This window comes from Musa acuminata, chromosome BXJ1-9 (genome assembly GCF_036884655.1).
Source record: "Musa acuminata AAA Group cultivar baxijiao chromosome BXJ1-9, Cavendish_Baxijiao_AAA, whole genome shotgun sequence".
Taxonomy (NCBI): domain Eukaryota; kingdom Viridiplantae; phylum Streptophyta; class Magnoliopsida; order Zingiberales; family Musaceae; genus Musa; species Musa acuminata.
The window spans coordinates 6703797-6730000 of record NC_088335.1 but is presented as its reverse complement, the minus strand read 5'-3'; the positions used below and the strand labels follow the sequence as shown (position 1 = coordinate 6730000).

General features: G+C 40.1%; 4 protein-coding genes across 10 annotated transcripts in view; 2 read left to right on the top strand and 2 right to left on the bottom strand.

Annotated features, from left to right (window-relative positions):
* Nucleotides 1-6351, top strand: part of LOC135592814 (histidinol dehydrogenase, chloroplastic-like) — a 20077-nt gene extending 13726 nt beyond the window's left edge. For 3 of the 6 annotated variants that reach the window (XM_065082494.1, XM_065082492.1, XM_065082495.1), the window contains exons 2-15: nucleotides 1-4; nucleotides 258-379; nucleotides 458-510; nucleotides 625-697; nucleotides 1276-1377; nucleotides 1467-1568; nucleotides 1682-1753; nucleotides 1819-1881; nucleotides 1965-2006; nucleotides 2631-2690; nucleotides 4111-4221; nucleotides 4755-4925; nucleotides 5352-5442; nucleotides 5647-6351. The exon at nucleotides 1-4 is cut by the window's left edge. In XM_065082494.1, coding sequence (XP_064938566.1) covers nucleotides 1-4; nucleotides 258-379; nucleotides 458-510; nucleotides 625-697; nucleotides 1276-1377; nucleotides 1467-1568; nucleotides 1682-1753; nucleotides 1819-1881; nucleotides 1965-2006; nucleotides 2631-2690; nucleotides 4111-4221; nucleotides 4755-4925; nucleotides 5352-5442; nucleotides 5647-5921 — 1341 coding nt within the window. In that variant the 3' untranslated portion in view covers nucleotides 5922-6351. The remainder of the gene's footprint in view (nucleotides 5-257; nucleotides 380-457; nucleotides 511-624; nucleotides 698-1275; nucleotides 1378-1466; nucleotides 1569-1681; nucleotides 1754-1818; nucleotides 1882-1964; nucleotides 2007-2630; nucleotides 2691-4110; nucleotides 4222-4754; nucleotides 4926-5351; nucleotides 5443-5646) is intronic. The other 3 variants (XM_065082493.1, XM_065082496.1, XM_065082497.1) reach the window with 3 other exon arrangements.
* A 9273-nt stretch (nucleotides 6352-15624) lies between these two features.
* Nucleotides 15625-18559, bottom strand: LOC135594504 (actin-related protein 7-like). The gene is made up of 6 exons (XM_065084877.1): nucleotides 18499-18559; nucleotides 17338-17582; nucleotides 17203-17222; nucleotides 16943-17136; nucleotides 16187-16254; nucleotides 15625-16085 (listed from the first exon to the last, which is right to left on the bottom strand). Exons 1-6 carry the CDS (start codon nucleotides 18557-18559, stop codon nucleotides 15933-15935), a joined length of 741 nt encoding a protein of 246 aa, XP_064940949.1. The 3' UTR covers nucleotides 15625-15932.
* A 1251-nt stretch (nucleotides 18560-19810) lies between these two features.
* Nucleotides 19811-21594, top strand: LOC135594503 (cocosin 1-like). Its single transcript, XM_065084876.1, has 4 exons — nucleotides 19811-20188; nucleotides 20289-20557; nucleotides 20642-21106; nucleotides 21196-21594. The coding sequence occupies exons 1-4, from the start codon at nucleotides 19849-19851 to the stop codon at nucleotides 21592-21594; spliced, it is 1473 nt and encodes a 490-aa protein (XP_064940948.1). The 5' UTR covers nucleotides 19811-19848.
* A 1618-nt stretch (nucleotides 21595-23212) lies between these two features.
* On the bottom strand, nucleotides 23213-25904 carry LOC135592818 (NAC domain-containing protein 21/22-like). Of its 2 annotated transcripts, none has more exons than XM_065082498.1 (3): nucleotides 25599-25904; nucleotides 24537-24853; nucleotides 23213-23787 (listed from the first exon to the last, which is right to left on the bottom strand). In XM_065082498.1, exons 1-3 carry the CDS (start codon nucleotides 25786-25788, stop codon nucleotides 23362-23364), a joined length of 933 nt encoding a protein of 310 aa, XP_064938570.1. In that variant the 5' UTR covers nucleotides 25789-25904; the 3' UTR covers nucleotides 23213-23361. The 2 variants fall into 2 exon arrangements, with proteins under 2 accessions (XP_064938570.1, XP_064938571.1); XM_065082499.1 differs by having other exon boundaries at nucleotides 24537-24808; nucleotides 25599-25875.
* Between the last annotated feature and the right edge of the window lie 300 nt (nucleotides 25905-26204).

The following is a 26204-nucleotide window of genomic DNA, read 5'->3' as shown; positions in this document are numbered from 1 at the left end:
AAAGGTACTTGTACCTCCTGTTTTTATGAATTCTCAGTTTCTATCAGTAGGAAAGTTTTTTGCTCGTGGTTACTGACATATTTCTTTGATTTGTTAAAACCTTTAAGAATAACTTGGATTTTTTTATATTTAAACAATTTCTGCATTTTAGTGAAATGAGGCTGTGAAGCAAGAATTTAAGTAAAATGATCACATTATGTACTTGTCTTTTATAAGTTATGCAGTGCCTCTGACATTGATAATTGGTGATCATACAGGATTGAAAGGTCGAATTGTTAGGAGTGCAATGAAATCTTATAAGCTTTCTGAGCTTACTCATACTGAAGTTGATTCTCTCAAGGCTCGCCCTCGTATTGATTTCTCATCCATTTTTAGTGTGGTAAGTTTGATAATGAAATTGTTGGACCTTTAAGTGGTAAAGCTACTATGACAATTATATTGCACTTTTTATGTGTAGGTAAACCCAATCGTGGATGATGTACGGTGCAGAGGAGATGCTGCAGTAATAGAGTCAGTGATTCCTACATATGCTTCTAAATATTGTATAGAATTTTTCATTTGAACAACTAATGAAGTTATCAGTTGTTCAGAAGTCCAAAATCTCTTTTTCTTTTCTTGACCCAGTTATACGGCAAAATTTGACAAAGTTGTACTTGACAAAGTAGTTGAGCTAGTTTCTGATCTTCCGGTTCCAGAGGTAGGTTGGTTTTAACAGTAATCCAATGAGACTTATAACATTCTGTGAATTCTTCTTTTTGAGCTGACTGTAGAATGATAAATTTTGTCTTCACATTTAGTTGCTGTATTACTATTTTTGAACAAGTATGCATTTGACATTTTTGGTTGTGTCTATCACTTATCAACTTTAGGACAGGTGTTCATTGCTACCAGGGTTTTTCTTTCAGGTTATTTCGAAATTGTTAAAAGTCTTTTCAATTCAAATATGTTTCATAACTGTTATGTTGCATTTTCTCAGTTACCTTTTATGATACATTTGGTCTAGATGTTATCAGTTCAAGGGGTTTAGCATAATCATTGTGGTTAGTTATCTGTTATTGTGCCATTAAGTTTCTTAAGAGATTTCAGGATCTTTTTTATTAGAAACCATGTCAATATCAGACTTTGTAAAAAGTTGTGGGAAATTGCTCTCATTAGCAATGTGGTTGTATTAGTCATATCTTTAGTTAAAGAAAACTTGTATTTTTGTTGTCATCTATTTGTACTTGCTTCAACCAATACATGTTAATGTTTGTGTATTGTTGTGTGATTGTTAAGCTTGATCCAGCTGTAAGGAAAGCATTTGATGTGGCATATGCCAATATTTATGCTTTTCATGATGCTCAAAGGGTTCCTGAGAAGGATATTGAGAATATGACAGTAAGCAAATGACTTATAGTATTCTTTATTTTGTCACCAAGTTTTTCTTGCTCTTATTAACTGGTTTTGGATGTAATGATTATGCATAGGGAGTTCGGTGCAAAAGGATAGCAAGGTGCATCAGCGCTGTAGGGCTTTATGTTCCAGGGGGTACTGCAGTCTTACCCTCAACTGCTCTCATGCTTTCAGTGGTATGCTCATCTATTCCTAGGGATGGCTGTGGCGGTTCAGTCATGGTTATGTTGAGTTTTGATGCATGATGGTGAACAGATATGGTTGACTTTTGATTTCTTCCGTGCACCAGCCTGCACATATTGCCGGGTGCAAAACTATTGTTCTTGCAACTCCGCCAAGTCGTGATGGTAGCATTTGCAAGGTAGCCTTCTACAAGAACCTTGGCCCCACATTGAGATGAAGTTGAATCCGTTATGTTTGCTGCAGGAAGTACTTTATTGTGCCAAGAAAGCCGGTGTAACTCACATTCTAAAAGCTGGGGGAGCTCAGGTTCAAGGATTTTGAGCACCCTATTTTGCTCTGCAAATGGCTTTTCTTGTGCTTTGACTAATTTCTATCTGTTATATCTTCAGGCAGTCTCAGCAATGGCTTGGGGAACTCCATCTTGCCCAAAGGTACAAAATTCCAGTATGCAGTGGGGGTTACTTTTTGAATTATTTTCTTTTATATGTTTGAGGAAAATATACCAACAGCAGTTGGTTGTCTTGTAAAATTAGTGACTGTAAATTCTAGGATTACTGGGCTTATGTTATTACAGCTTATCTTCTATTATTCTGTAATCTTCCATGTGAGTACTTTTTTGCATCAAAGAGCAAACACTTCTTGTTGCATTCTTTGTATTTGTTAGGTGCACAATGCATAAATATTTCTTAATGAGCTCATTTTCCAGTATCTCTTTAGGTCATTGTGAGCTTCTTTTCATTTTGAATAAAAACTTTGTTGTGGGGCCTTCCATTATCTAACCATCATCTGCAATTACTCCAAATCCAAATGTCTGGTTTTGAATGAAACCAAAGACAGCTGTCAGTACTTATTCTACCATGCATAAATGATATCAAATGTGCTTAAATATATGTCATCTTGTTTTGCTGGTTTATAATCTCCCTGTTGATGGTGCCATAACTATCCATCAAAATCTCCTTATTTGACGTTGATCATCTGCTTCAACTCAATTTCAGTGTTGGTTACAATTGACTGGCCATATACTTAATATCTGAACCTTTAATGGTTTCTTGCAGGTTGAAAAAATTTTTGGCCCAGGAAATCAATATGTTACTGCTGCGAAAATGATTCTCCAGGTATGATTATGATTCCTTAGCTTCCCTTATGCTTTAATTCTTTACTCTCTGTCCTTGGTTCCACATATTTTTCCTCTTTTAATTTTACAATCTTTAGGTTGTATTTGCTTGCACTATGATGACTCTGTCCAGAGATACACCACGGAGATCAGGGCCCAATTAGAATAAGTAGAGAACTAGTCTTGGTCAAATGGGAAGACAAGCCTGCTATATGTTTAATTGTATCAGCAGAAAAAGTACCTTTTAGTAAAAAGCCGAGATAGAATAAGATTTAACTATGGAAAGAGAACAGAATATAGATGAGAAAGATGCGTAGGAACTAGGAACAACCATCATCTTTAGTATCATATGTACATGTCAAATGGAAAGAAAAGCCTGCTATATGGTTGCTCTCATTAGCAGAAAAAATAAATTTTAGGTAACAAGTCAAGATAGAATATATATATATATATATTATATATATATATATATATGTGTGTGTGTGTGTGTGTGTGTGTGTGTGTGTGTACATATATATACACACACACTTATACATAGTTGCAGAAGTTAAGAAATAAAATGTGTGTGTGTGTGTGTGTGTGTGTGTTTGTGTGTGTGTGTGTACATATATATACACACACACTTATACATAGTTGCAGAAGTTAAGAAATAAAATGTGTGTGTGTGTGTGTGTGTGTGTGTGTGTGTGCATATATATGCACACACACTTATACATAGTTGCAGAAGTTAAGAAACAAAATCACCGCTAGAAATCTTCATTGTTTTCTTCAGCTAGATCCTTTTTTCAATATTTTGAATCCTTAAGGACTCTTTCTAACTGAGGGCTGACATTTTGTGGACAAGGAACTACTAGAACCATATTGTAACTTTTTGTCAACTGTAACAGAATTCTTATTACTACCCAACTTTTTCTCATTTTAGAAGTCCTATTGTAACACTAATGCTTGTCATCTACTTTTTATAGATTTGACATCATTTTGACTCCTGGATACAATCAAAATATCATCTATTAGTTGTATTTAACATGGATTTTAAATAAAACTATTTTTTTCTTAATCTAAATTGTTAAAACTAGCCCTGACAAAGAACCTGGCAGCATCATACTATCACTGCTAATGAAAGGATTTGATTATGGAACACGTAAGAATTGTTGTGTAATAGTCTTTGAATCCTGATTCTATCTTCAATCTATTTAGATAAACTTTTTTAAAATGTTGTAGCTTCTATTTTGATTTCCCAAGATATCGTTTTGTTTCTTCTCTTAAAATGGTTCTTTAGATTTGTGGTTGGACATATCCTCCTAATCATAAGAGCAGAGATTTGGTGCGACAATATTTCAGTTTCCGGTCGATCCGCAGAGCCTTCCAATTTGTTGGTCCGAGATTAACCTGCTTTTTGGTGTACTACTCTTTTCCTGCAGAACAGTGAAGCAATGGTTTCCATTGACATGCCTGCTGGCCCTTCAGAGGTTCTGGTCATTGCTGACAAGCATGCCAATCCTGTTCATGTAGCTGCAGATCTCCTCTCTCAGGTCTTTATTCTCTTTGCAATTGTATTGTTCAATTGATTAGCATGTGTTTGATGGAGAATATTCTTTTTATTTCTTGTGTTGTTTCTTTCATATGCGAACTATTTAGGTAGTGGGCATCTATTATCTGGAATAAGGCTCCAGAAAATCCCAAGTCAAAGACGTTGACATATGTAGTAAATTCTAAGACCAGCAAACCAAAAATATATTAAATTTATATGAATTCACTTTTCAAATTGATGCTCTGTAGGTCTTTAGTTGCAAGGTTTTAAGCATCAGTCAGATTAGCATATGCCGTCTAGTATTTTCCAATCTGACCAACTGCCGGTATCAAAACGCTTAGCTTGATACTAGGACATATGTTATTCATTTATCTATTATTTTATTTAATGATTCTGGGTTGTATAGGTCCGTAAACAGCCTGGTTTACTGGTACTGTATGGTCCAATATGTTTCCAAAATAGGTATCAAACTGGCATTTAAAACTTTCTTGGTTTGATGTTCTTATTTCTTTTTGTACTCTACTAAATTTACAGGCAGAACATGGTCCAGATAGTCAGGTGGTTCTTGTCGTTGCCGGAGATGGAGTGGATATTGATGCTATCCAGGCTGAAGTTAGCAACCAATGTGCTAGCCTTCCCAGAGGAGAGTATGCTTCAAAAGCACTGAGTCATAGCTTTGTTGTGTTTGCCAGAGACATGGTTGAGGTTGGTTCTGAATACCTGTCTTGTGCATGCCACATGGTTTCAACCAGACTAAAGATTCTAAATCCATTACTTATGCGACGACATATATATACTAAATCAAGTTAACTAGTCTACTTCATAGTGCCTATGGGCTTATTTCTAGGTGCAGTTGAAGTTTCAAGGACATTGCTGAAGCTTTTGGTATTATATTGAAGCTAGTAGTATTGACCTTATCATCTGAAGTGATTGGAAATATGGGCCTGAGCATATTTAGCTTAATACCAAAGTCCTGGCTATCCGCTGGATCTGTATACAATATTGTGCTCTATGCTCTGGGCTGTGGTTTGTTTACAGCAGAAGCATCAGTTTACACTGGATTGCTAAATCGTGTAGTTCTATCTCCTTTTGTTTGCTTGTGAACGAACCAAAAAACATTGTATTTTGCAGGCAATTTCCTTCTCGAACTTGTATGCACCTGAGCATTTGATCATCAACGTCAAGGACGCGGAAAGGTGGGAGGGTCTCATTGAGAATGCTGGTAATTTGCTATGGTTATAACCATTGTTTTCAACATGTTAGAGAAAGAAGTTCTGTATTACTCCCTTTGGAGCATATTGGTATTATAACAGTCCTCCAATCAATTGAAACTCATCTGTTGGAAAGCATCATTTACAGTTAAAATTTGTTGAGGACAATAAATTCTTTGCTAAAATTGTCTAGTAACTTCTGTGGATCACTGCAGGCTCAGTCTTTTTAGGACAATGGACGCCGGAGAGCGTTGGTGATTATGCTAGCGGCACCAACCATGTCCTTCCCACATACGGATATGCAAGAATGTACAGTGGGGTGTCACTAAACTCATTTCTCAAATACATAACTGTGCAGTCCTTAACCGAGGAAGGTCTCAAAAACATTGGACCGCATGTGGCAAAGATGGCAGAAGTGGAAGGGCTGGAGGCTCACAAGAGAGCTGTTACCCTTCGGCTGCAGGAAATCGAAGCTGCCCTACCTGCTTAGCTGACATAATGCAGGTCCAAAATTCTCTGGGAACTTATAATATCATAGGCCCCTCCATTTGAGTTTTTGAGTTGGTACATTGAAGCACAACTTATCTCGGTCAATGTTTGGGTTTCTGAACTGAGCAGGTTGTTTCTTGAAGACCTTTACCATTTTGCATCATTCATAATCTGCTAAAAGGTCAAGCTGTTGGGGGTGGTCTTTCTTCAGTGCCCACAAGCAGCTCAAAGTGGGGAGTGCATAAAACAGTCAGCTCACTTTTACGTGCAATAACTACAACCTCAGATACATTCATCATCCGGTTTATGCTTGCAGAACATAATTAAGTTGTGTTCTCACTGTTGTGCAACATTTTGAAGTTCACAATCAACGAACAAATGGAAAAGACAAGCCAATAACCAAATGGATAGGGTATTGCTGTTCGTATTCATATCATCTTATGTGGCAGTAGACATGCTGTTAAACTTGTCGCCACCGGTGTTTGCTACGTAAGCCATCCTTTCATGTTTGAGAGAGACATAATTAGTCAAATTTGGTTAGAGGGTTGTGCCCACAGCTAGTAGTTTTTAATTTGAGATGTTGGATAGCCAGATCCTCCACTCCTAAAGGCTGCCATGAATCTTTCGACAAGATCAAGAAAATTATTGGATGGGAAGAAAAAAAAAAGATAAGAAAAAGTGGGACACAGCCAAATAAGACAGCTGTTCATGGAATGGGAGCAGACATCGAGATCTCTTGGAGATTTGATGATGACTAACAAGAAAACACAAAAAGTCTTGAATGTAAAAGGGTATCAGATTGAAGGTCAAACAACCCAATCTAAAAGAGTTACCACAGTAGCTTACCGTCCTCCATCTTAGCTCGTGGCTCTGTGTAAGGTCATGGTAACACCACAAAGCTTTGTTTTATGAGATCATGTTGAGCTCTCAGAGCAAGTCATTATAATGTATTGTGTTGCCACGGATTGGAAGATGTATGATCAAGTTAAAATACAAAAGCATATATATATATATATATATATATATATATATATATATATATATATATATATATATATATATATATATATATATATATATATATATATATATCACAAGATGTGTTAACCTTAGGAAAGTAGAGCAGTGGTAGGTGAAAGAAGTTTAATGTAGCAGCACAAATGCCAAAGGTGGAGAGAAATTCTTCTGATGCTTTGAACTGATGTTTACTGCAGGCATGGTGTACCTGAAATAATAACAGGTTACTTGTAAACCTTACACAAACATTCATAGAACAGAGGGATGTAGAAAACATCAACGATAAGTATCCTCGCTGGAGGTTTATGAGGTACTTTTGGAAAACTTCAAATGCTAAACATCATGCAGGAAAGGGCTACTCTTAATTTTTGGTTTTGTCTATTTCTATCAAACCCAACTAGGGATATGTAAAAGGAAATATGGCCAAGTCATTCATTATATATGGGGCATGTGTCGTCTCTACAGCAATTCAGTATTCAAACAACCAGACGCATGGTGCTTCTGGATCTGTCCATACTAGTTTCATAAGAGTATGCAATAAACACTGTCAAATGACTAGATTTGTTTATGCTTGTTATTAGTAGAGTGTCTAAATGGGAAGTTCCTCTCGATCAAAACAGAAAAATCTAGATCCTAGTCCTACACAATTAACATGCTCAAAGTGATAGATAACTTTATAGGTTCTGACCTTCATGCAACCCCCATAAAAATTTATAAGAAAACTTTGTCAAAGCAAGAGACAAGACATGTGAGATGGATTGCAAAGGGCGAAGGGCTAATCATGAATGATCTCACAGTAGTGTAGTTGTGGAATAGCAAGAAAGAGGAAACTGGAGTAGTAACTCCTGCTGCTATAAACAATCAAGCATGGTGTACTCAAGCTTGCAGTAACCTCACCTTTGCTTCTCGATCATATTGAATTGCTTGGCTGGACAGTGAAGTGACGCAATAACTGTACTGCTGCATGATCCTTGTCGTCTGATGCGGCATGATATGATCCACGCTGAACGTACTTTCTGCGAGAACTGTCGGTAGGAATTGACTAATCTTAGACTGATGTCATATAAATGCAACTTTCAATTTCCATGGCATTTGCATATATTCCTTCTCATAATATTTTCATCACATAATACAGTTATTATTGGTGACAAATAGAAATAGGATAGACATGTGATTGAACTTCCACTAGCAAAGTAAATGATGAAATTTTGGCAACAGATTAGAACAAGTTAAAGAGATAGGTCCAGGGGAAAAAGAAGCACTTTTATATTGCACTTGGAGCAGAAGACATAGGAAGAACAATAACTAGAGTTGGTGGTCCAGGGTAAAGTGGTGTAGATATGATATCCTGAACACCCAACAACGACGTTAGGGGCACAAAAGCCAGTTTCTGCACACACTAATGCTACAGATGATGATAACCTTGATAATAACCCACCCACACTGATGCTTGCTCATGCAACAATTGTCATCAATTAGAAGAGATGTCACTTTTACTTCTCAATCAACTTAGAGTTGGCCATTCTCTACTTACTTTATGCAGAACAACAGAGCACTCTTCTTTGTATGCAAGCTAACATAGATCACTTTCAAAGAACATTTCTTGGGTATAAATAAATCACTAGAGGATGTCATGTTCATTGCATGCTTATGGTTGAAATTGAGTCAATAAAGTTCTCAATGGCATTAATTTGAAGTATTTTTGATGAGGATAAGGTTAGACCATGCTGCACATGCATGCAACTTTCTATACTCTCTTTTGAATTAGCTAACATTTGCATGTTTTTTTTATATATATAAAAGAGAAAGTTGGGTTGCTGCAATTGTTATTCAACTATGTTCAAGTATATTTCAAGCCAACCCACTAAAGTATATCAGCCAGAGCTACCTACTTGACCTGATCAAGCTTGAAGCTTTTGGTACAGTTCACATCATAGAGAATAATAAAAGAGTAATCAAGTCACCGGCGCAAGCTGGTAATTAAGCTGATAACATTTATAAATGATGCTGTAACATAGCCAGGAAAATGCCAACTAAAGAATGCTGTCATGCTCATGCCAACAATTATCATATTTGTGAAAGAAAAAAATTATCATATTTTTCCTAGAAATCCCATGCATTCACCTTAATATTTTCATCCTAACCACAATGTTTTTTTTTGCATGTCATTTTAAACCACCTAACTCTTTGACCATATCTAGCCTAACAAATATCTTCCAAAATTTTGCTTTTATTCTCAGGGGCACATGATGATCACATAAAAGCCTGATGTCTCCCTCTATTTTAACTATCTAGCTTTGAACAATATCTTCGTCAATGTCTCCTTATAAAAATAATATACCTAACATAGATAAAAAAATTTACTTTGTAGAAATTTATTTTTCATTCATCTTAATTATACTCATCCATTTTTATCATACTATTACCTAAATTATATTTTATTTACTTTGGCCAACAAAAAATATCTATGTATGAAATGTGTAGAATTTTTCAAAATTTTGAAAATCTAACTAATTAGTAAATGAATCCAAGTCAAAGATTTACTTCCTTGGAGCTGTGTAGAAATACTAGGCCTGAAAACTGTACTTTATTTATTGAAAAGAAAAACACAAAAATCCATGTATTTATTTACCTCATATATCAAAAACTTCACAATCCATACAAAAAATATTATTAGATACATTAATAAGAAAAAATATGATTAAAATTATCTCTTTTAAGAATACAAGATGTAACAAAATTTAGAATAATATCGGCATCTATTAAGGTACACCTGGGATCAACTGGAAAGTAATTTTTTTCATCACTATGTTGCACAAAGTAATCGAATTGTTCTTGTACCTTTTGTCGTTTCTGTGGACTATATACTTGAATCTTTCATGTCAAGAAAGAAAAGATGGCATCTCAACGAGATTGCACGAGTTGTTGAAAGTGGAGATAAAGTATAAGTGTAATAAAGCATTCTTAATTACTAGAACTTGCTTCCCTTTTTTTCTCAAGAATTATACACAATTTATATCAGCTTACCTCCACATATAACCCTCATGCCCCAAACCTCCTTAATTTTCATCTAATCGGATAATTGATAAGTCGATAATAATAAAATTTTAAACCAACTAAAAACTTATGAGGAATCCAGTAGATAAGATCCCGATCAGTGCAGAATATAGGAGGATCAACCTACGCTCTCTTAATCTGTACTATCAACTGTCAATCTATGTTCCTATAAAGTTTACCATACGAAAAGTTCTGTTTTTTCTTCTCACTCACTCTTGAGCAATATAGTAATGCTTATACTTACCCCTCAAAAAGAACCTAACTTAGTGCTGCAAAATAAACCCCTCATAATTATGAGTTTATTTAATTATACACTCAACTCAATACTAAACATTACTTTCTATCACTTTACTGGCTCAGCTGCCATCAGTGCAAGTCGTAAGACTTCCTTCCTTATCGAAGTACACTAGTAATGCTCAACACCGACCTTTGCGTGAAAGAGTAGCTAAGCTTTTATTGAATGCGGGGAAGAACCTTAAATGACATCTGCCCTTCACCATGATATATATGAACAAAAGAGGAAGCAACATGTATGTTACGGTAAGTAACTTTTTTAGTCGTGGCCTCGGGGCCGTCGCGGCTCGGTTCGGGGGTCCGGATGTCGGGGATCTCGGGCGGCGTCCCTCGGGGTCTCCCGGCGACCGAGCACGGTGGTTTGGGTCGGGAGGTCGGTTCGGCAGTTCGGGTCGGCGGTTCGGGTCGGGAGGCAGCTCCGCCGCAGCTTCGGGATGAGGCGACACCGTCTCGCACCTGCACACAGGTCGGGCCGGGAGCTCGGCCCGACCCCTCCGACGATCAAGTTAGAGGAAGATGTGGAGGGGATTGTGGATGAGGCAGAAGAAGAGCCTCTGAGTGTTTTGTGTCTGAGTGAGTTCCTCCCCCCCCCCTTTTGCTTAGGACTCAGGGGTATTTATAGAGGAGGTTTGATGTTACCTGACATTGCCACTGGGGCTGCGTGGGAGGCCGAGCTGCTGCAGGGTATGGCGAGCCTCGGGCAGTGTGTCGCTCAGGGGGATGCTGTCATGGCGTGTCACATCACCATTTTTGCCCCTATCATATGCCCCCCCCCAAAAGGAGCTGTGCGTCGGTTTTGCGTGTGGGGAGTCCGATGCATGGCTTCTTGCTTCAAGCGGGCTGTTTATGCGGGTCTAAGGGGCGCGCCGCAGACGGGTCGGTCACGTGAACGCATCTCGAGCAGCGCTAGGCCGAGGTGTTCAACTCAGTCGGGAGGCCGAGCAGGATTGGACTCGGGGGCGACGGAGCCGGCGAGGGCCGAGGAGCACAATGCAGGCGAGGTGACCGCGCAGGTGTGGTTTCGGGGGGCGTAAAGCCGAGGGCCGAGGAGCACAACGCAGGCGGGGTGACCGCGCAGGTGTGTCTCGGGTGGCGTGAAGCCAAAGGGGTGTCCTCGAGCATTAAGCGACCGAGGAGGCCTCGGGCATTATGCGACCGAGGTGGCGGCCTCGGGCATTACGCGACCGAGGTGGTGGACTCGGCAAGCATGGAGCCGAGGCACTCGGCGCAGGCAGGCTGCGGCCGAGGGACGTAACCCAGGTGGGCAAGGCGATGGATATGGCCGAGGAGTTCGGCGCGGGCAGGTTGGCTGCACAGGCGTATCTCGGGGTTTATGGAGCCGAGGGGCACGACGCAGGCGTACTGGCGGCACTGGTCTGTCTCGGGAACATGGAGCCAAGGAGCACGACGCAGGCGGTCTGGTCGCGCAGGTGTGTCTCGGGGATGATGGAAGCGAGGAGCACGACGCAGGCGGGCAGGCCGCGCAGGTGTGGTCTCGGTCATCATGCTGCCGAGGAGCACGACGCAGGCGAGCAGACCGCGCAGGCATGGTCGCGAGGGCCATGCGGCCGAGTAGCACGATCAGGCGGGCAGGACGCGAGGACGTGGCCTCGGGCACCACGCGGCCGAGGAACACGACAGGCGGTCGGGCCGCGCCGAGGTAGATCTCGGCAGTGATTGGCCGAGGTGCTCGGTGTAGGCGGATAGACCGCGCATGGGGCCGAGTGGCCGAGGCAGCGAGGCTGCGTGCTGGCTGCGCATGAGGCCGAGTGGCCGAGGCAGCGAGGCTGCGTGCTGGCTGCGCACGAGGCCGAGTGGCCGAGGCAGCGAGGCAGCGTGTTGGCTGCGCATGGGGCCGAGTGGCCGAGGCAGCGAGGCTGCGTGTTGGCTGCGCATGTGGCCGAGTGGCCGAGGCAGCGAGGCTGCGTGCAAGCCCATCTGAGCTTCGGAGCGGACCAACGGCGACGAGCTCGATCGATTCGCTGAGGAGCTCGTAAAGGAGGAGTGGAGGAAGAAGGGTCCGATCCCGACGGTGGTGCTAAAGCAAGTGATGACGCCGCGAACGTCGTCGACGACGACCGCGACTACGGTCACCGTTACCATGACTATTTCTACGAGCACGACATCGACATGATGGAGACGGTGGAGTCGAGATAGCTGCTTGTGCATAGACTGTTGTGGGCTCTAAAATGTGTGTTTTCCTTAGCGGAGGGTATGACATGGGAAATCAATTCAAGCTTGGAAATTATTGGCTAAATTATTAATGCGGTAGAAATGTGAATTTGGATCTCTCATATTAATTGTGCTTGGAATTCAAGATGGACACTATTTTACCTTCGAACTTATGATTCCCAATTATATGTGATCATCTAAATGATTTTTGGAACATAATGGCTTTCTTTGGAAAAAATCAACATATGAAAGCATTAAGAAGCAATCTAAAACCCAAGTATAATCGAGCGTTGGAGTCAAAATAGCACTCGTTTGACCAAAGTGATGTAGTTGCATTATTGAAGGGTTTAACCTCTGAACTACAATGAGGCTGACTTCTCACTCGAGTTGATGATGAACACATCACTGAGAGTGAAGTGACAAGACTGGTGCAACTCTAGGTTTGGCAAGACGAGCCACGGCCCACTGCATGAGCGCCAAGGAAACTTCCTCCGAGTTGCCTTTTACCTTTCGTCAACCTGTGGTCGTCTCAGATCCCACAGCGAATAAACCACAGGTGCAAATCCAACATGTAGAGGGGCATGAAACAAACAGTCCCAAGGAGAATCTGCATCTCTGATGATACTCTAATGAACCTCCCACTGGATACGGAGCAACAGCTCATCCTGTGTTGGCTCAACATGGCATAAGAAGAGCTCGGTGTCCGTGTTTAGTTTGTCACCCACTTGGAAGAAACAGTCTCCATGATTTACGGTTATGAAGATTACAAGGTGGCTGAAGCTTTTGGATTCCTTTGGTGTACGAATAGTAATAGATTCACATCTTCCTGCAGCTATATAGTTTTTTTTGAGACAACTAATTTCCTTCTCCATTTCTGCACTGATCTTATACTGTAAACGTGTGATATATATATATATACAGAGAGAGAGAGAGAGAGAGAGCATGTACGAGATCTGTATCTTTCTACAGGTAATCAGTGCTCTAACAATGTCTTCTTTGATAATATCTGTACGGGAGTTCATCATGCAGACAGATAGTGTGAGCTAGTGCTGCATGCATGGCAACGATAAATCAATATGGTGCTGCAAACTAATACTAGTTACTTATACATTTCCCAGTAGAGTTATTCTGAACATATGATGATTGCATTCATGTATCAGTGCTCATCAACTATATTTAAGCGAAAGAATAATAGTTCTTTTGCATATGGTCTCTTCTTGGACCGTTATGGCTGCATGATATGGCTGGTCATCGGGTCAAGACCTTCTCCAAGAACAACACCCATCTAAACTTCTAAACCATAAATCTGACTGCTTTTTTTTTTCCCCCCTTTTTGAGATCAAATCAAGGAATCAGCTGAAACATCAAAATTGAGTAGGTTATTGTTATCACACATCAATAAAGAATGGGAGGAGTAAGATGTGTGTGATTCAAGGGTCCACTAAGACATGAAGCAAGAGATATGCAGCAATGAAATGTGTGTGTGGGTGCGTTATGCGATTATGTTGTGTTTGATATTAGCACATCTGACCTAAACAGGAGTCTTAGTTAAAATATGAAACAGAGACCATGCACCATAAAAGTTTGGTGAATAGGACAAGGATGCATGGCTGCTCATCACATGGATAAATGTGTGTGAAACCTAACAAATCATAATCAATGAACTTGTTGGTGGCACCAGAGAAATAGTAAATTTGAGCTAATATAAAATATTTAGTTAAAAAAATTGTATTACTATAAGTCCACCTCCAAAAGGAGATTAACTGAATCTTTATATATATATATATATATATATATATATATATATTTATTTATTTATGAGTGTGATTAATCTGAAATATGCTGTGCTAACAGCTCATGATGTGTTCTAAACAATGAAGTGCAGATAGCAATGACAGGTTGCTGCATCTGGGAAGTAGTAACCATCTATCTACATATACTTACAAACAAACACACACAAATGTTATTAATCTGAATTATGTTGTGTTAATAGCTCATGATGTGTTCTCTAGAGTGATGCACAGACAAAAATGAGAGGTTGTTGAAGAACTTTCTTGGTAACTTACTTTAATCTCTTAACAGGTATTTGTTGCTGGCATCTGGAAAGTAGTAGTAACCTTATGCTAAAATAAAGATTCAGTCAGACAATGCTATTACTGTGGGTTAACCTCTTAAAAGAGGTGAAGACAGTGCTATTACTCCCATTGTTAACACAGCTCATGATGTGTTCTAAAGAATGATGCACATATAACAATGGGAGTTTGCTCAAGAACATTATGACAATGGGAGGTTGCTGAAGAACTTTCTTGGTAACTTACCTTGAGTCAACTCTGGTCTCTAAGATTCCACAGCTGATACCCACAAGAGTAAGACAAATCTATCTGTGTGATCCAATGCACAAGAAAGGATCTGTACCTCTACTTGTTGGTTTTGTTTCTTCCTATGCTGTGGTAGCATCTCTGGGGATTTGCACTATTGTCCTTGGATGTGTAGTTTAGCAGCTTAAGATTTAGTGCCAAAGGCAGGGATAGGGATGAATGCAACCCTTGTCAGTCCCTTCCATAGTGGCTAATCAGAACACTAGTCATTGTTAGATTTTTGATGTTTTTTACATAATAAGTGTCATATTTTAGCAGTGTCCTGTACAATTGTCTTGTTTGTCTTCATATACAGACACATTTATTTATGACAAAAAAAATACTTTTAATCTGTCCCTAGTCAATCTGGTGTCAAGATAGGGGTTAGAAGTTCAAGTCCTACTGTAAGAATCTAGCATGCATATTATATAATGTTTGAACGGAAGGAATAAATAAATAAAAAATAATCAAGTTCATTTCTAATTTTCTTTAAGAACTTGTACATGGCAATGAGAATTCATAATACCCCAACTATTTGGAGGTCAAAAGCTTTATACAAAACAATACACCACTGATTTCTGCTTTAAAAAATAAGAGCATCAATGCATCATCCAAGAGTACAATAACGACAACAAAAATCATAAAGATCCATGTTCCATTGATTAACAGTAACCTAACACAACCCTTCATTTTTATATTTTTCAATATGATCTTGGGAATTAAATCAACAAGAATAAACAAGCCAACAAAAACGCATCATCCAACAGTATGCAGATTAAATCAACAAAAATCAATGTGCAAACATAATACCTAGTCCATGCTAAATATTTGAGCATGTAACCCATTCCGGGTGATTAGTAGAATGTTGTACACTCGTTCAGTCTCATAAGAGCAAGCCAAATCTTGAATGAGCTTTACCTTTTGGCACACACTCATTTCCCATAAGATATTTTACCTGAAAGGAGGATATCTGCTTAAGAGAATCAGATGCTTGTCTCTACTTTCTAGAATTGCCAAAGTAATTGCGAAAACATAAGTGCTACAAATAGAATAATCTTGATTAGCACGTATGCGGATTAGTAGATAGCAGCCTATACTATGCTGGCAATTTACAACTAGAAGCACTTCTTGTGAACAATTGCCGGTCCCGTCTCATCATAATCTCCCTTGGTGACATGCTGGTTTTGAGGGAAAACAACTTTAGCCAATATAGCACCACCCATCCAGGCTGAATTCTTGGATAAGTTCTCTGGCATGTATTCTGGTGGCTGAAAGAACAACAAAGGATTAGAAGAAAGTACTCTGTAATGGAATTTTGAAATTTTGCCTCATTAAAGGTGGAAACAGAGAACAAAGGTATAGCAGATACCTTAATAAGTGATGGTCGAATGGATGAAGAGCATAGATTAGCTTCCTTTTGGAACCGCTCTTCAAAACCTGAGGAAGTAAACATGTTAGCCTTTGTTCATTCCGAGGCAACTGGGCTTTATGATCACATGATAATTGGAGCATAAGAACCCTGACTGCAAGATAACACTCATAGGGCACTGCATGTTGCATTGGTAATGTTAGAGCTACAACTTCAGTATCAGTTCTCAAGTATAAAGAAAGGATGATGTAGAATATTTTAATTTATTTCTCATTTGAATAAATTACACTAGTTTAAGGGTTACTTTTTTATTTTTCTTTCTTCTTATAATTGAGGAGTCTATAAAAAAAGGAAAAGAGATGATAATGAAAATCATACTATCATAGATAGATTGAATGAATTGAAATTCTTTTCCCATATTATACATGTCGTGTCAAGCCACATTACTTTCACTGATGATATGATTAGGGTCACCCATATACAAATAATTATTCTATTTGTAGTGCTTCTTGTGTCAAGACTAGAAGCTCCGAAAATGTAAGAACAAAAAAGAAGGTTAAAAATGTTCTTCTAATTTTCATTCTTCAATTATGTAGAATCGAGCATTTTGCAAGAATGAACAAAGAGAAATTTAACTTGCAATATGCATGGTACATTTATTGGACAAGTTATCCGAAAAACTACTATTACACCAATACTACTATCATGAGAAAAAAAATTCCGAAAATAGAACATCCAAAGAGTACAAATTCATACCAGACATAGATGCTGTACCACCACAAAGCATGGTATTTTCAAGTAGTTGACGTAGGTTCTCAGAAGAAACGCTTGAGATGCTGCGAACCAGCTGCTCAACTATCCCATACTCCTCTAAGCCCAAAATTGATGGTTGAAATAGAGCTTCCCCAACAATATAGCCCTCCCGTCCAATAGTTATAGTATGCAAATACCTTTGTGAAAAACAACTTTAATGGAGAGAGACATTTATAGACAGGAGTATATGTACCTGTGCATACCATGCAACACATGACAAACACTACATGTGAAAACATAATCCTAAGGTGGGACGGAGAGAAAAGGGAGATAGTGAAGAAGATGAACTTAAGATGCAGATTCATGACAGTAAGATTGGAGATCAGCTAACAACAAACCTGACCATCAGGAAGGGTGTGCGTCTCTTTAGGCCATGTTCTTTGGGTCTCACCAAAGGCAACTTGATCTTCTGCACACCGTGCATATTGCTCCTTCAACTTCTCAACCTCAGAAATGTCGATGTTCATTAAGGTATTGGATTTGCAAAGTTCTTGTGTTAGTAAGTTAGTCAAATCAATTCCCCCAATTTGAAACCTTTTTGAGGCTATGTGCTGAACAGCACCTTCACAAACTGGTGCAATATCTGTCAAAATCAGATGGAACATGTCAAAATAACTTTTGACATGTGTACAGTTCTGTATAAATAATTAATCAACTCCAGTAGATAGGCAGAACTATAAGATCTTATAAGCACAAACCACCCATCAAGTCTAGCAAGAAGTCTTAAGATGTTTAATATGTAAAAAAAAAATATAAAGAGTTGCTGCATCAGCTTAAAAGTGAGGAATCTATAACAAGACTTCCAAACTCTACTCAGCCATTTAAGAGGCCTCACTACAAAAATACCTAATGTATTTCAAGATTGAAAAGAAATAAAGAGGGAAAAACATTTCAGTCTTCTCCAGTTATCATTTCATGTGTATTGAGAAGTTAGGCCAAGATTGAAAAGACCCCACCAATGCTGGATATGGGATGGGCAATATGCAGATTTATCCATGCATAGCGAGTAGTTCCATGATCTAAATCATAACACGCATGTTGGAATGGAGTAGGCACAGCACTGAACAAATGTCCACTCTAACAGTCTCTAAAGTGTTATAAAGAAGGAAACACATCTTTCTATAAATTGTTACTTCAGATCAAGTTATCCCAGCGGAAAAGACATGTCCAGTAATAGTTTGAGATCAACCTATATGATGATAAATTTTGGAACACTGGGTATTGAAACTTCTTCGCTAAGACGATTTAGTCAATACAAACATCAATTAGCTAGAATCATTTTTCAAGTAGATAAATTATAACTACATTAATAAATTCATTAGAAGGTTAATTTAAACCAGGAAAAGCTCCTAAGAATGGCCAATGCATGGAAGGCTCACATGTTCCTATATCTGAAACACGTTGGAATGATTATCAAAAGAATGGTTCGGAGTAGAGCAATGGCTAAAAAATTATCTCCTCATTTCATTGTTCTGACATCAGTTTACTACACAACGAACCTTCATCAACTCCGAACCATTCTTTTGATGTGATGCCAATAAGATTATAACTAACCTTCATTGTGTAGTAAACTGATGTCACATTGATGTGATGCTAAAAAATTTATCATCATATAGGTTGATCTCAAACTATTACTGGACATGTCTTTTCCGCTGGGATAACTTGATCTGAAGTAACAATTTATAGAAAGATGTGTTTCCTTCTTTATAACACTTTAGAGACTGTTAGAGTGGACATTTGTTCAGTGCTGTGCCTACTCCATTCCAACATGCGTGTTATGATTTAGATCATGGAACTACTCGCTATGCATGGATAAATCTGCATATTGCCCATCCCATATCCAGCATTGGTGGGGTCTTTTCAATCTTGGCCTAACTTCTCAATACACATGAAATGATAACTGGAGAAGACTGAAATGTTTTTCCCTCTTTATTTCTTTTCAATCTTGAAATACATTAGGTATTTTTGTAGTGAGGCCTCTTAAATGGCTGAGTAGAGTTTGGAAGTCTTGTTATAGATTCCTCACTTTTAAGCTGATGCAGCAACTCTTTATATTTTTTTTTTACATATTAAACATCTTAAGACTTCTTGCTAGACTTGATGGGTGGTTTGTGCTTATAAGATCTTATAGTTCTGCCTATCTACTGGAGTTGATTAATTATTTATACAGAACTGTACACATGTCAAAAGTTATTTTTGACATGTTCCATCTGATTTTGACAGATATTGCACCAGTTTGTGAAGGTGCTGTTCAGCACATAGCCTCAAAAAGGTTTCAAATTGGGAGAATTGATTTGACTAACTTACTAACACAAGAACTTCGCAAATCCAATACCTTAATGAACATCGACATTTCTGAGGTTGAGAAGTTGAAGGAGCAATATGCACGGTGTGCAGAAGATCAAGTTGCCTTTGATGAGACCCAAAGAACATGGCCTAAAGAGACGCACACCCTTCCTGATGGTCAGGTTTGTTGTTAGCTGATCTCAGATCAAACATTAATATTGAATAGCTAAGCGATAAACTAATGAGAAATAGATTAAATGAAAGGTTCCACTAATCATTTCCACATTTTGGAAACCAAGTAAGATATCTCTGCTGCACATTTTCTTCGCAGCATGCAGTTGGGGCTATCAACCGAAATCGTCCCCTTCCTACCAAACCCAAGCATCTGTGCTTCCCTTTCAAACCAGTCGTTTGCATGCGGCGACACGAGAACCCATGCGAAGCCTCGTGACCTCCCAACCAAACTCCATACAACCCTCTAAAGGAACCCATTATAAATGCCCTCCCACTTCTGCACTCCCCTTCACCACTCTCTCCCCGTTCCTTCTGCAGAACACTAAGCCATGGCCACCTCCACCTCCATTCTCCTCTCTTTCTCTCTTTGCTTGTTCCTCTTCTGCCACATCTCTCGAGCCCAGCTTGGCCTCGGCCAGCAGGGAGCCGGTGAACCATGGATGAATGTGCATCGCTACAGCCGCGTGAGCCAATGCAAAATCGAGAAGCTAAGCACCCTTGAGCTCACCCGACGTGTGCCCTCGGAAGCTGGCTACACAGAGTATTTTTACCAGTACAATGAGCAGCTCCAGTGTGTGGGCGTGGCTGCATGTCGTCATACCATCCAACCGAGAGGCCTTCTCCTGCCATCCTTTTCCAGTGCACCACGCCTCGTCTATATTGCGCAAGGCTCGTTCATGCATATACATCGTGCTCTTTGAATATGGCGATTTAATTCCATGTCATATATATTGTATTAAAGCTCGACGATGGTCCATGGTGGATGCAGGAAGGGGAATCCTTGGAACAGTGTTCCCTGGATGCCCAGAGACGTTCCAATCCTTCCAGCAAACCGAACAACAATGGGAACAGACGGCAGGCCGATGTCAGAGGTTCCGAGACGAGCACCAGAGGATCCACTACTTCCGTGAGGGAGACATCATCGCGTTGCCCGCTGGAGTTTCTCATCGGTGCTACAACACTGGCGAAGTAGGTGTCGTCGCGATTACCACCTTCGACACAAGCAGCAGCGCCAATCAACTGGATCGCCAGCATAGGGTGAGCCTTAATGAATCCATCCATCTAATTATCTCACGCATCACAGTTTCCAAGGTAATTTAATTGAGAAACATACCATGATAGGAATTTCTACTTGCTGGGAGGGAGAGACTAGTCGAGCAAGGTTCCCAAATAGAAGTGAGATTACAGCAGATAAAGGGGAACAACCTGCTCAGCGGTTTTGAGCTCGATCCACTGGCAGAGGCACTCGGTGTCGATAGGGAATTGGTGAGAAAAATCCAGAATCCCGACGACAGGAGGGGTGAGATAGTCCTTGTCACGAGTGGGCTTCAGGTGCTACAAGCATCACGGAAGAGTGAGCAGCTGGTACGAGAAAGAGAGGTGAGACAAGAATGCCAAGAGGGAAGGGGATGTCAATCTAATATATTAGAGGCTTTCTGCACCATGAAGATAAGGCAGAACATTGGAGACCCCTTGCGTGCTGACTACTTCAATCCGCGCGCTGGAAGGATCACCACCCTCAACAGCCAGAAGCTCCCAATTCTGAGATTCGTTCAAATGAGTGCCGTGAGGGCACTTCTCCGCCCGGTATGATAAAACAGATATCTATGAGCATCGACCTTCCATCTCTGATCTCGAAAATTTTGATTACATATGATGATTATGTGTGCTTGCAGAATGCCATAGTGTCGCCACATTGGAATGTCAATGCTCACAGCATAATGTACGCCTTGAGGGGATGCAGCCGGGTGCAGGTGGTGGGACACCGAGGCCAAACCGTATTCAATGGCGAGCTGCGTCAGGGTCAACTACTGGTAGTTCCGCAGTACTATGCGGTGACGATTCAGGCACAACGCGAGAGCTTCGAATGGGTCTCCATCAAGACCAACGACAATGCCATAGTCAACCATTTCGTGGGGAAGACATCGGCTTTCCGTGACATGCCGGTGGAGGTGTTGATGAACTCATACCGCATCTCTAGAGAAGAGGCCATGCAGCTAAAGTTTAACCGTGGAAATGAACTGGCCCTCTTCGCTTCCAAGATCGAGAGGGAAGCGATCAGAACTTCGATGTAACGTAATGAAGAGTGTGGCTAGAGGCGAATAACGTAATGACTAGTTTCAAGGGAATAAAAGTTGTGGGCAACAAAGATGATGCATTAGATGTGTGTCGTATCAGCTCACAACACAAATAAACAACGTTCCATGTTTGGAGCTTTCTTCTTTGCGTGTTTCTTTTTTCCACTATGAAACCAATGCGTTAGTCATATGATTATTATACTGCTATGGGTGAAATTAACTTTATTAACTAGTTTGAGAAAATAATTTATTTTAAAATAAATAATAGATATAATTGGGTGGAAAATTATTATTAGGAAAAAAATAAAACTCGAATGTGACTACGTCATATGATAGATTTCCCACCACCCATTATTACATGATTAGTATACTATTTCATAGTTAACTTTCATAGCTATGAGAAAATAATTATTTTAGAAATAAATATAAAGATAAAGGGACATTATGAAGTTGCCTTTCTCGATACAACAGAATGGCATAACAGGATTGGTCAGTTAAAGGGACCCATTCTCTGGCCATCATCATCGACCAATAGCAGTCGGTCCTTCTTTGGCGGCATCATGATTTGGACAGTTAGTGGCATTAAGATCCGTGCATGGCCCCGTGAACGGCGGGATTTTCCCTCCCTTTGCGCTGCGCTGAACACCCATCGTTCCGTAGAAAAAGCTAAGTTGGTTCTTCGTTGTTGCCGCTGAATGATACAATTAGCAGATCTGTTGCATCACAGTATGCCTTGTTTTGGTTGTAGCTGCTGACATGGAAACTCTGATGTCATCATACGCACAGAGTATATTAGTAGGCATGGTGGCGTGTCCCACGGAAGAGAAGCAACCTTATCATCATTTTGATTCAAGGGAAAGCTGTGGAATTTTCTTCAATGATTGGTACCTTCTTCATCATTGCTATAAACTATTTTATGGTCAATCTTCAGAAAAAAAGAGATTTAGATGTTAGTTGTGGTGTTTTTTATTGCCTACAGAAGAAGTTGGCCTGCAGCTGCTTTGAGTGATCTCAGTCCATTTAAAATGAGACAAGTAGGATGTGGGTGTCACCTGTTCAACATATCAACCTACAACATCTGAGCTTGTAGTTGATGGTTTAACTGTAAACAAATGGATTGATGAAGGAGGACCAGCTTATCTGTGGCTTTAATGTCAGCATTTCTGATCTCAGATCAAACATTAATATTGAATAGCTAAGCTATAAACTAATGAGAAATAGATTAAATGAAAGGTTCCACCAATCACTTCCACAATATACTTGATATGACTGGTACTATGAACTAGTCTGAAGATTAGAATCTACTAACTTGGCAATACTTGACACTGCCAATGGCACAAGCAATGACCAGATCCAGTTGTGTTTTCTGCAATAGCGAGGGGAATATTTAAGATGCACAGTTCTTGATGTGCAGTTTGAATTCTGCAATCAAGCATAATTGATCACACTAAATTTTACATGAGAAGACAACTTAAACAGATCTACAGAGCATGTGATGTAGAATCAAGAACAAGACAGCATCTGATATTGGGTGCAGTTTCCATTACCCTCCAGATATTATCCTTCAACATTAGTCTTTTTCTGAAATGCCCATTAAACTTGTCCACCCAAAAAATAATAATAAAATCTCATAATAGGAGATAGAAGATTATGCAGTGTCTATGAATACAGTCAGTCACCAAACTATACATGTAGACAACTTTAATGAGTGACTACAAGTAGGTGGTATCTTCTGTTCTAGTTGCCCACCGACCTCACCAAGCCTCAAGGATTCCAAGTTGATGGCAGACGATTGTGTGTTAAGTAATCCTCAAAACCCCCTTGTGGCACCACCTTTCCCTTTGGATCACCCTCAAACTTGATGAGGTGGTTCAGAACTGTTCTCGAGTCCCTTCTGTCACCAGTGAGCTGGTTCAATCCAGAGTTCAACTCAGGCAAACCACCGGTTTGAGCTAAGCATTTTGTTAGGACAAAGTCTTGGCACTGGGATACATAGCTTGGAGATAGGCTGGAGAAGCAGGGCACCTGCTCAAAACCCTCTGAGTAGAAAGGGGTTTGGTCAAAGGTGATGCAGTTGTCCATTAGAGCTGAGAGGGACTGTGAACCTGAGTTTTCATGGCTTGACTCCATGCTTGGCATGGTGGAGATCCTTCTGTTGTTGCAGAAGACTCTACACAGGGCCCAGTCTGACTGCATGCACAAAGAAATAAGTGTCACTGTCCTTGTGATGAGAGGATTAGCAGAAACATCAGGACAAGTACTTTGAATTAATTATTATTATGACAGTTGAGTGATTGAGATGACTACTTAGCATTCACACATTAGGTTAAAGATCACTGTATAGGAGTTGAGATATTTTTTATACATACAAAATCAATCAAATATATAGTCAAATAAGGATACAGCAATTGCTTGAAGAAGTTTTCAAGAGTCTATCTCATGGAAGGAAAATGACATATACATAAAAAAGAACTTTATCCAGGATATAGCCTGCTATAAATTGTCATGTATAAGCACTAGCTGTTCTTTAACTCCACTAATCTATCAAGATATCTTCTGTCTGCAGTTGAAGTGTTATCACTGTTCCTTTTCTGAATCATCCCACTTTTATCGGACCTCACTGTGTCCACAGTTAAACAAGTTTCATAAATAGTTCTATCTCTGGATAGAGATTTATGATTTAATCTAAATTAACAACTTTTACCATGTTGTCTTTAAATTTATGTACTTATGCATCTGGATTTATGTGGTCAAGAATTTAAGTTCCTTGCAGATCTTCCAACAAAGCTCTAATGTAAGCCTTAAACCTGCTCGTGGCTCTGTGATCCAATATAAGAAAAAAGGTAAGAAAAGATAGTGATAATAGAACAGAGTATGCAGCAAAAAAGATGATCTTCTTCTCAGTCTGTGATCTATGAGAATTGAGATCACAAGGCTACCTTGAAAGGCAACTTCGGAGCACCATCAGATCCTTCCATGCGGAATTCATGCATAACCCACTTTGTCTTCTTCCCCTTGGGAGCTCTCCCTTGATAGAACACCAAAGTCTTCCTCATCCCAACCAGCAATCCTTTTCGGGTCACTGGTTTATCCTTCCCTGTGGCCTTCCAGTAGCCTGACATGGTCGCCCGGTTGGTCCGCTGCCCGGTCGCGTACTTCAGATCTCGAAGGCTGAAGAGGTACCACTCGTTGCCCCCAACACATGCAGCAGCTGATCCACGGAAACAATCTACTTCAGTGGAAACTGAACGGTTCACTGGTTTCATAAGTTTATCATCAAATCTATCAGAATCTTGGTATTGTTTGGCAGAGAAAAATGATCTGATGGACTTTGATGCAAGATGAAGTTGTCTCAAGTTTGATGGAGATAGAGAGAGACAAGGCAAGCACTCCATGGCTTCTTTGGCATCGGAAATGAACCTAACTCCATGATAGAGATTGCTTAAAACCAGAGTGATGAACTCTTCAGCAACATGACATTAGAGAAGATGACAAGCAATAATCTTTGGCTTGAGGAGGCTAAAAAGTTCTCCTTCTGGATTTTGGTTCATTTCAGATAGACATGGGCAGCAGGAATACAATCCACGGAATTCTGGCAGTCAATCATGCAGGAACAGAACACATGAAGAGGTTAGAAAGTGGCCAAGTTTGGCAGAAGCATATTTTCCACTGTTGGGAAAGCCAGAAAGGGGAAGCATGGAGATTGAGCTGAAGAGATAAGAAAGACATAAAACAAGAAATGTACCTTCTTCTGGGATTAGTAGAAGTAAAAACGAAAGGAAGCACACAAAAATTTCTGTATGTTCTCAGAAATCATACGAATTAAAGGATATGGCAGCCATGGCAGGGTGCAGCAAACTCAATATTGTCTACAGAATGCTTTTTGATGGATCAAACTGTGCGCTTTCAAGAACAAACACCAGCTGGTTCATGTGAAATCAAGCGGAAACAACACTATGCTACACCAGCAAATGATGTTATACGGGGGAAAGAAATCATACCAGGAAGATCCCATGGGTCACACTTGTTGAGATCAACATCCACCATCATCATGGAACTGCTCTCGGTGCTGCCTCCGGCGGCCTTCGCGGCGAGGTAGTCGCAGACGAGCTCGTCGTCCCTCGGGTGGAACCTGAAACCTGGAGGCAGCTTCGCCTCCACCATGCTCAACATGCTCATGGTGGCGTTCATGAGAGCCGCCAAGCCACAGAATGGAAGCAATGATGGGATGGGATGTATTAAGGCTAGGGGGGGATTAGGTGTTGTACGAATAGGTTCGCCAAGTCAACTTTAAAGGGGAGCAATAGAATGGCATAGATTGGAGGTTGCAGGGAGAGGGGATGAATCATGCCACATTCTTTTTCCCGCTCCCATCAGCCTTCCCACGTTGCTTGTTGACGTTGATGGCGACATGCAGATTTGTTCAGGAGTCATTCTTCTTGCTAAGTCGAGAAAGAAGGATTTATCTGCAAGGAAGTATGGCAGGGTCACATCTCATCCACCAATCGAAGCAGATGAAGATGAACCTAAACAGTTTGCAGTCTTTGATGCTCAGTGTCGAGTTTCGGATCACTGCATTTATAACCAGTATCAATCTGGAAGACAGC

Excerpts from the sequence above, each read along its gene's own strand:
- LOC135594504 (XM_065084877.1), bottom strand. The coding sequence starts at position 18,559 with ATGAAGGTTAGTTATAATCTTATTGGCATCACATCAAAAGAATGGTTC. Across the intron at positions 17,137-17,202 it reads TGTTTGTCATGTGTTGCATG|GTATTTGCATACTATAACTA; the intron begins GTATGCACAGGT and ends TTTTTCACAAAG. Across the intron at positions 16,086-16,186 it reads TTCGACCATCACTTATTAAG|CCACCAGAATACATGCCAGA; the intron begins GTATCTGCTATA and ends TTGTTCTTTCAG.
- LOC135594503 (XM_065084876.1), top strand. The coding sequence starts at position 19,849 with ATGGCCACCTCCACCTCCATTCTCCTCTCTTTCTCTCTTTGCTTGTTC. Across the intron at positions 20,189-20,288 it reads CCTCGTCTATATTGCGCAAG|GAAGGGGAATCCTTGGAACA; the intron begins GCTCGTTCATGC and ends TGGTGGATGCAG. Across the intron at positions 20,558-20,641 it reads AACTGGATCGCCAGCATAGG|GAATTTCTACTTGCTGGGAG; the intron begins GTGAGCCTTAAT and ends ATACCATGATAG.
- LOC135592818 (XM_065082498.1), bottom strand. The coding sequence starts at position 25,788 with ATGAACGCCACCATGAGCATGTTGAGCATGGTGGAGGCGAAGCTGCCT. Across the intron at positions 24,854-25,598 it reads TGACCCATGGGATCTTCCTG|TGAACCGTTCAGTTTCCACT; the intron begins GTATGATTTCTT and ends TTATGAAACCAG. Across the intron at positions 23,788-24,536 it reads CTCCGAAGTTGCCTTTCAAG|TCAGACTGGGCCCTGTGTAG; the intron begins GTAGCCTTGTGA and ends TTGTGCATGCAG.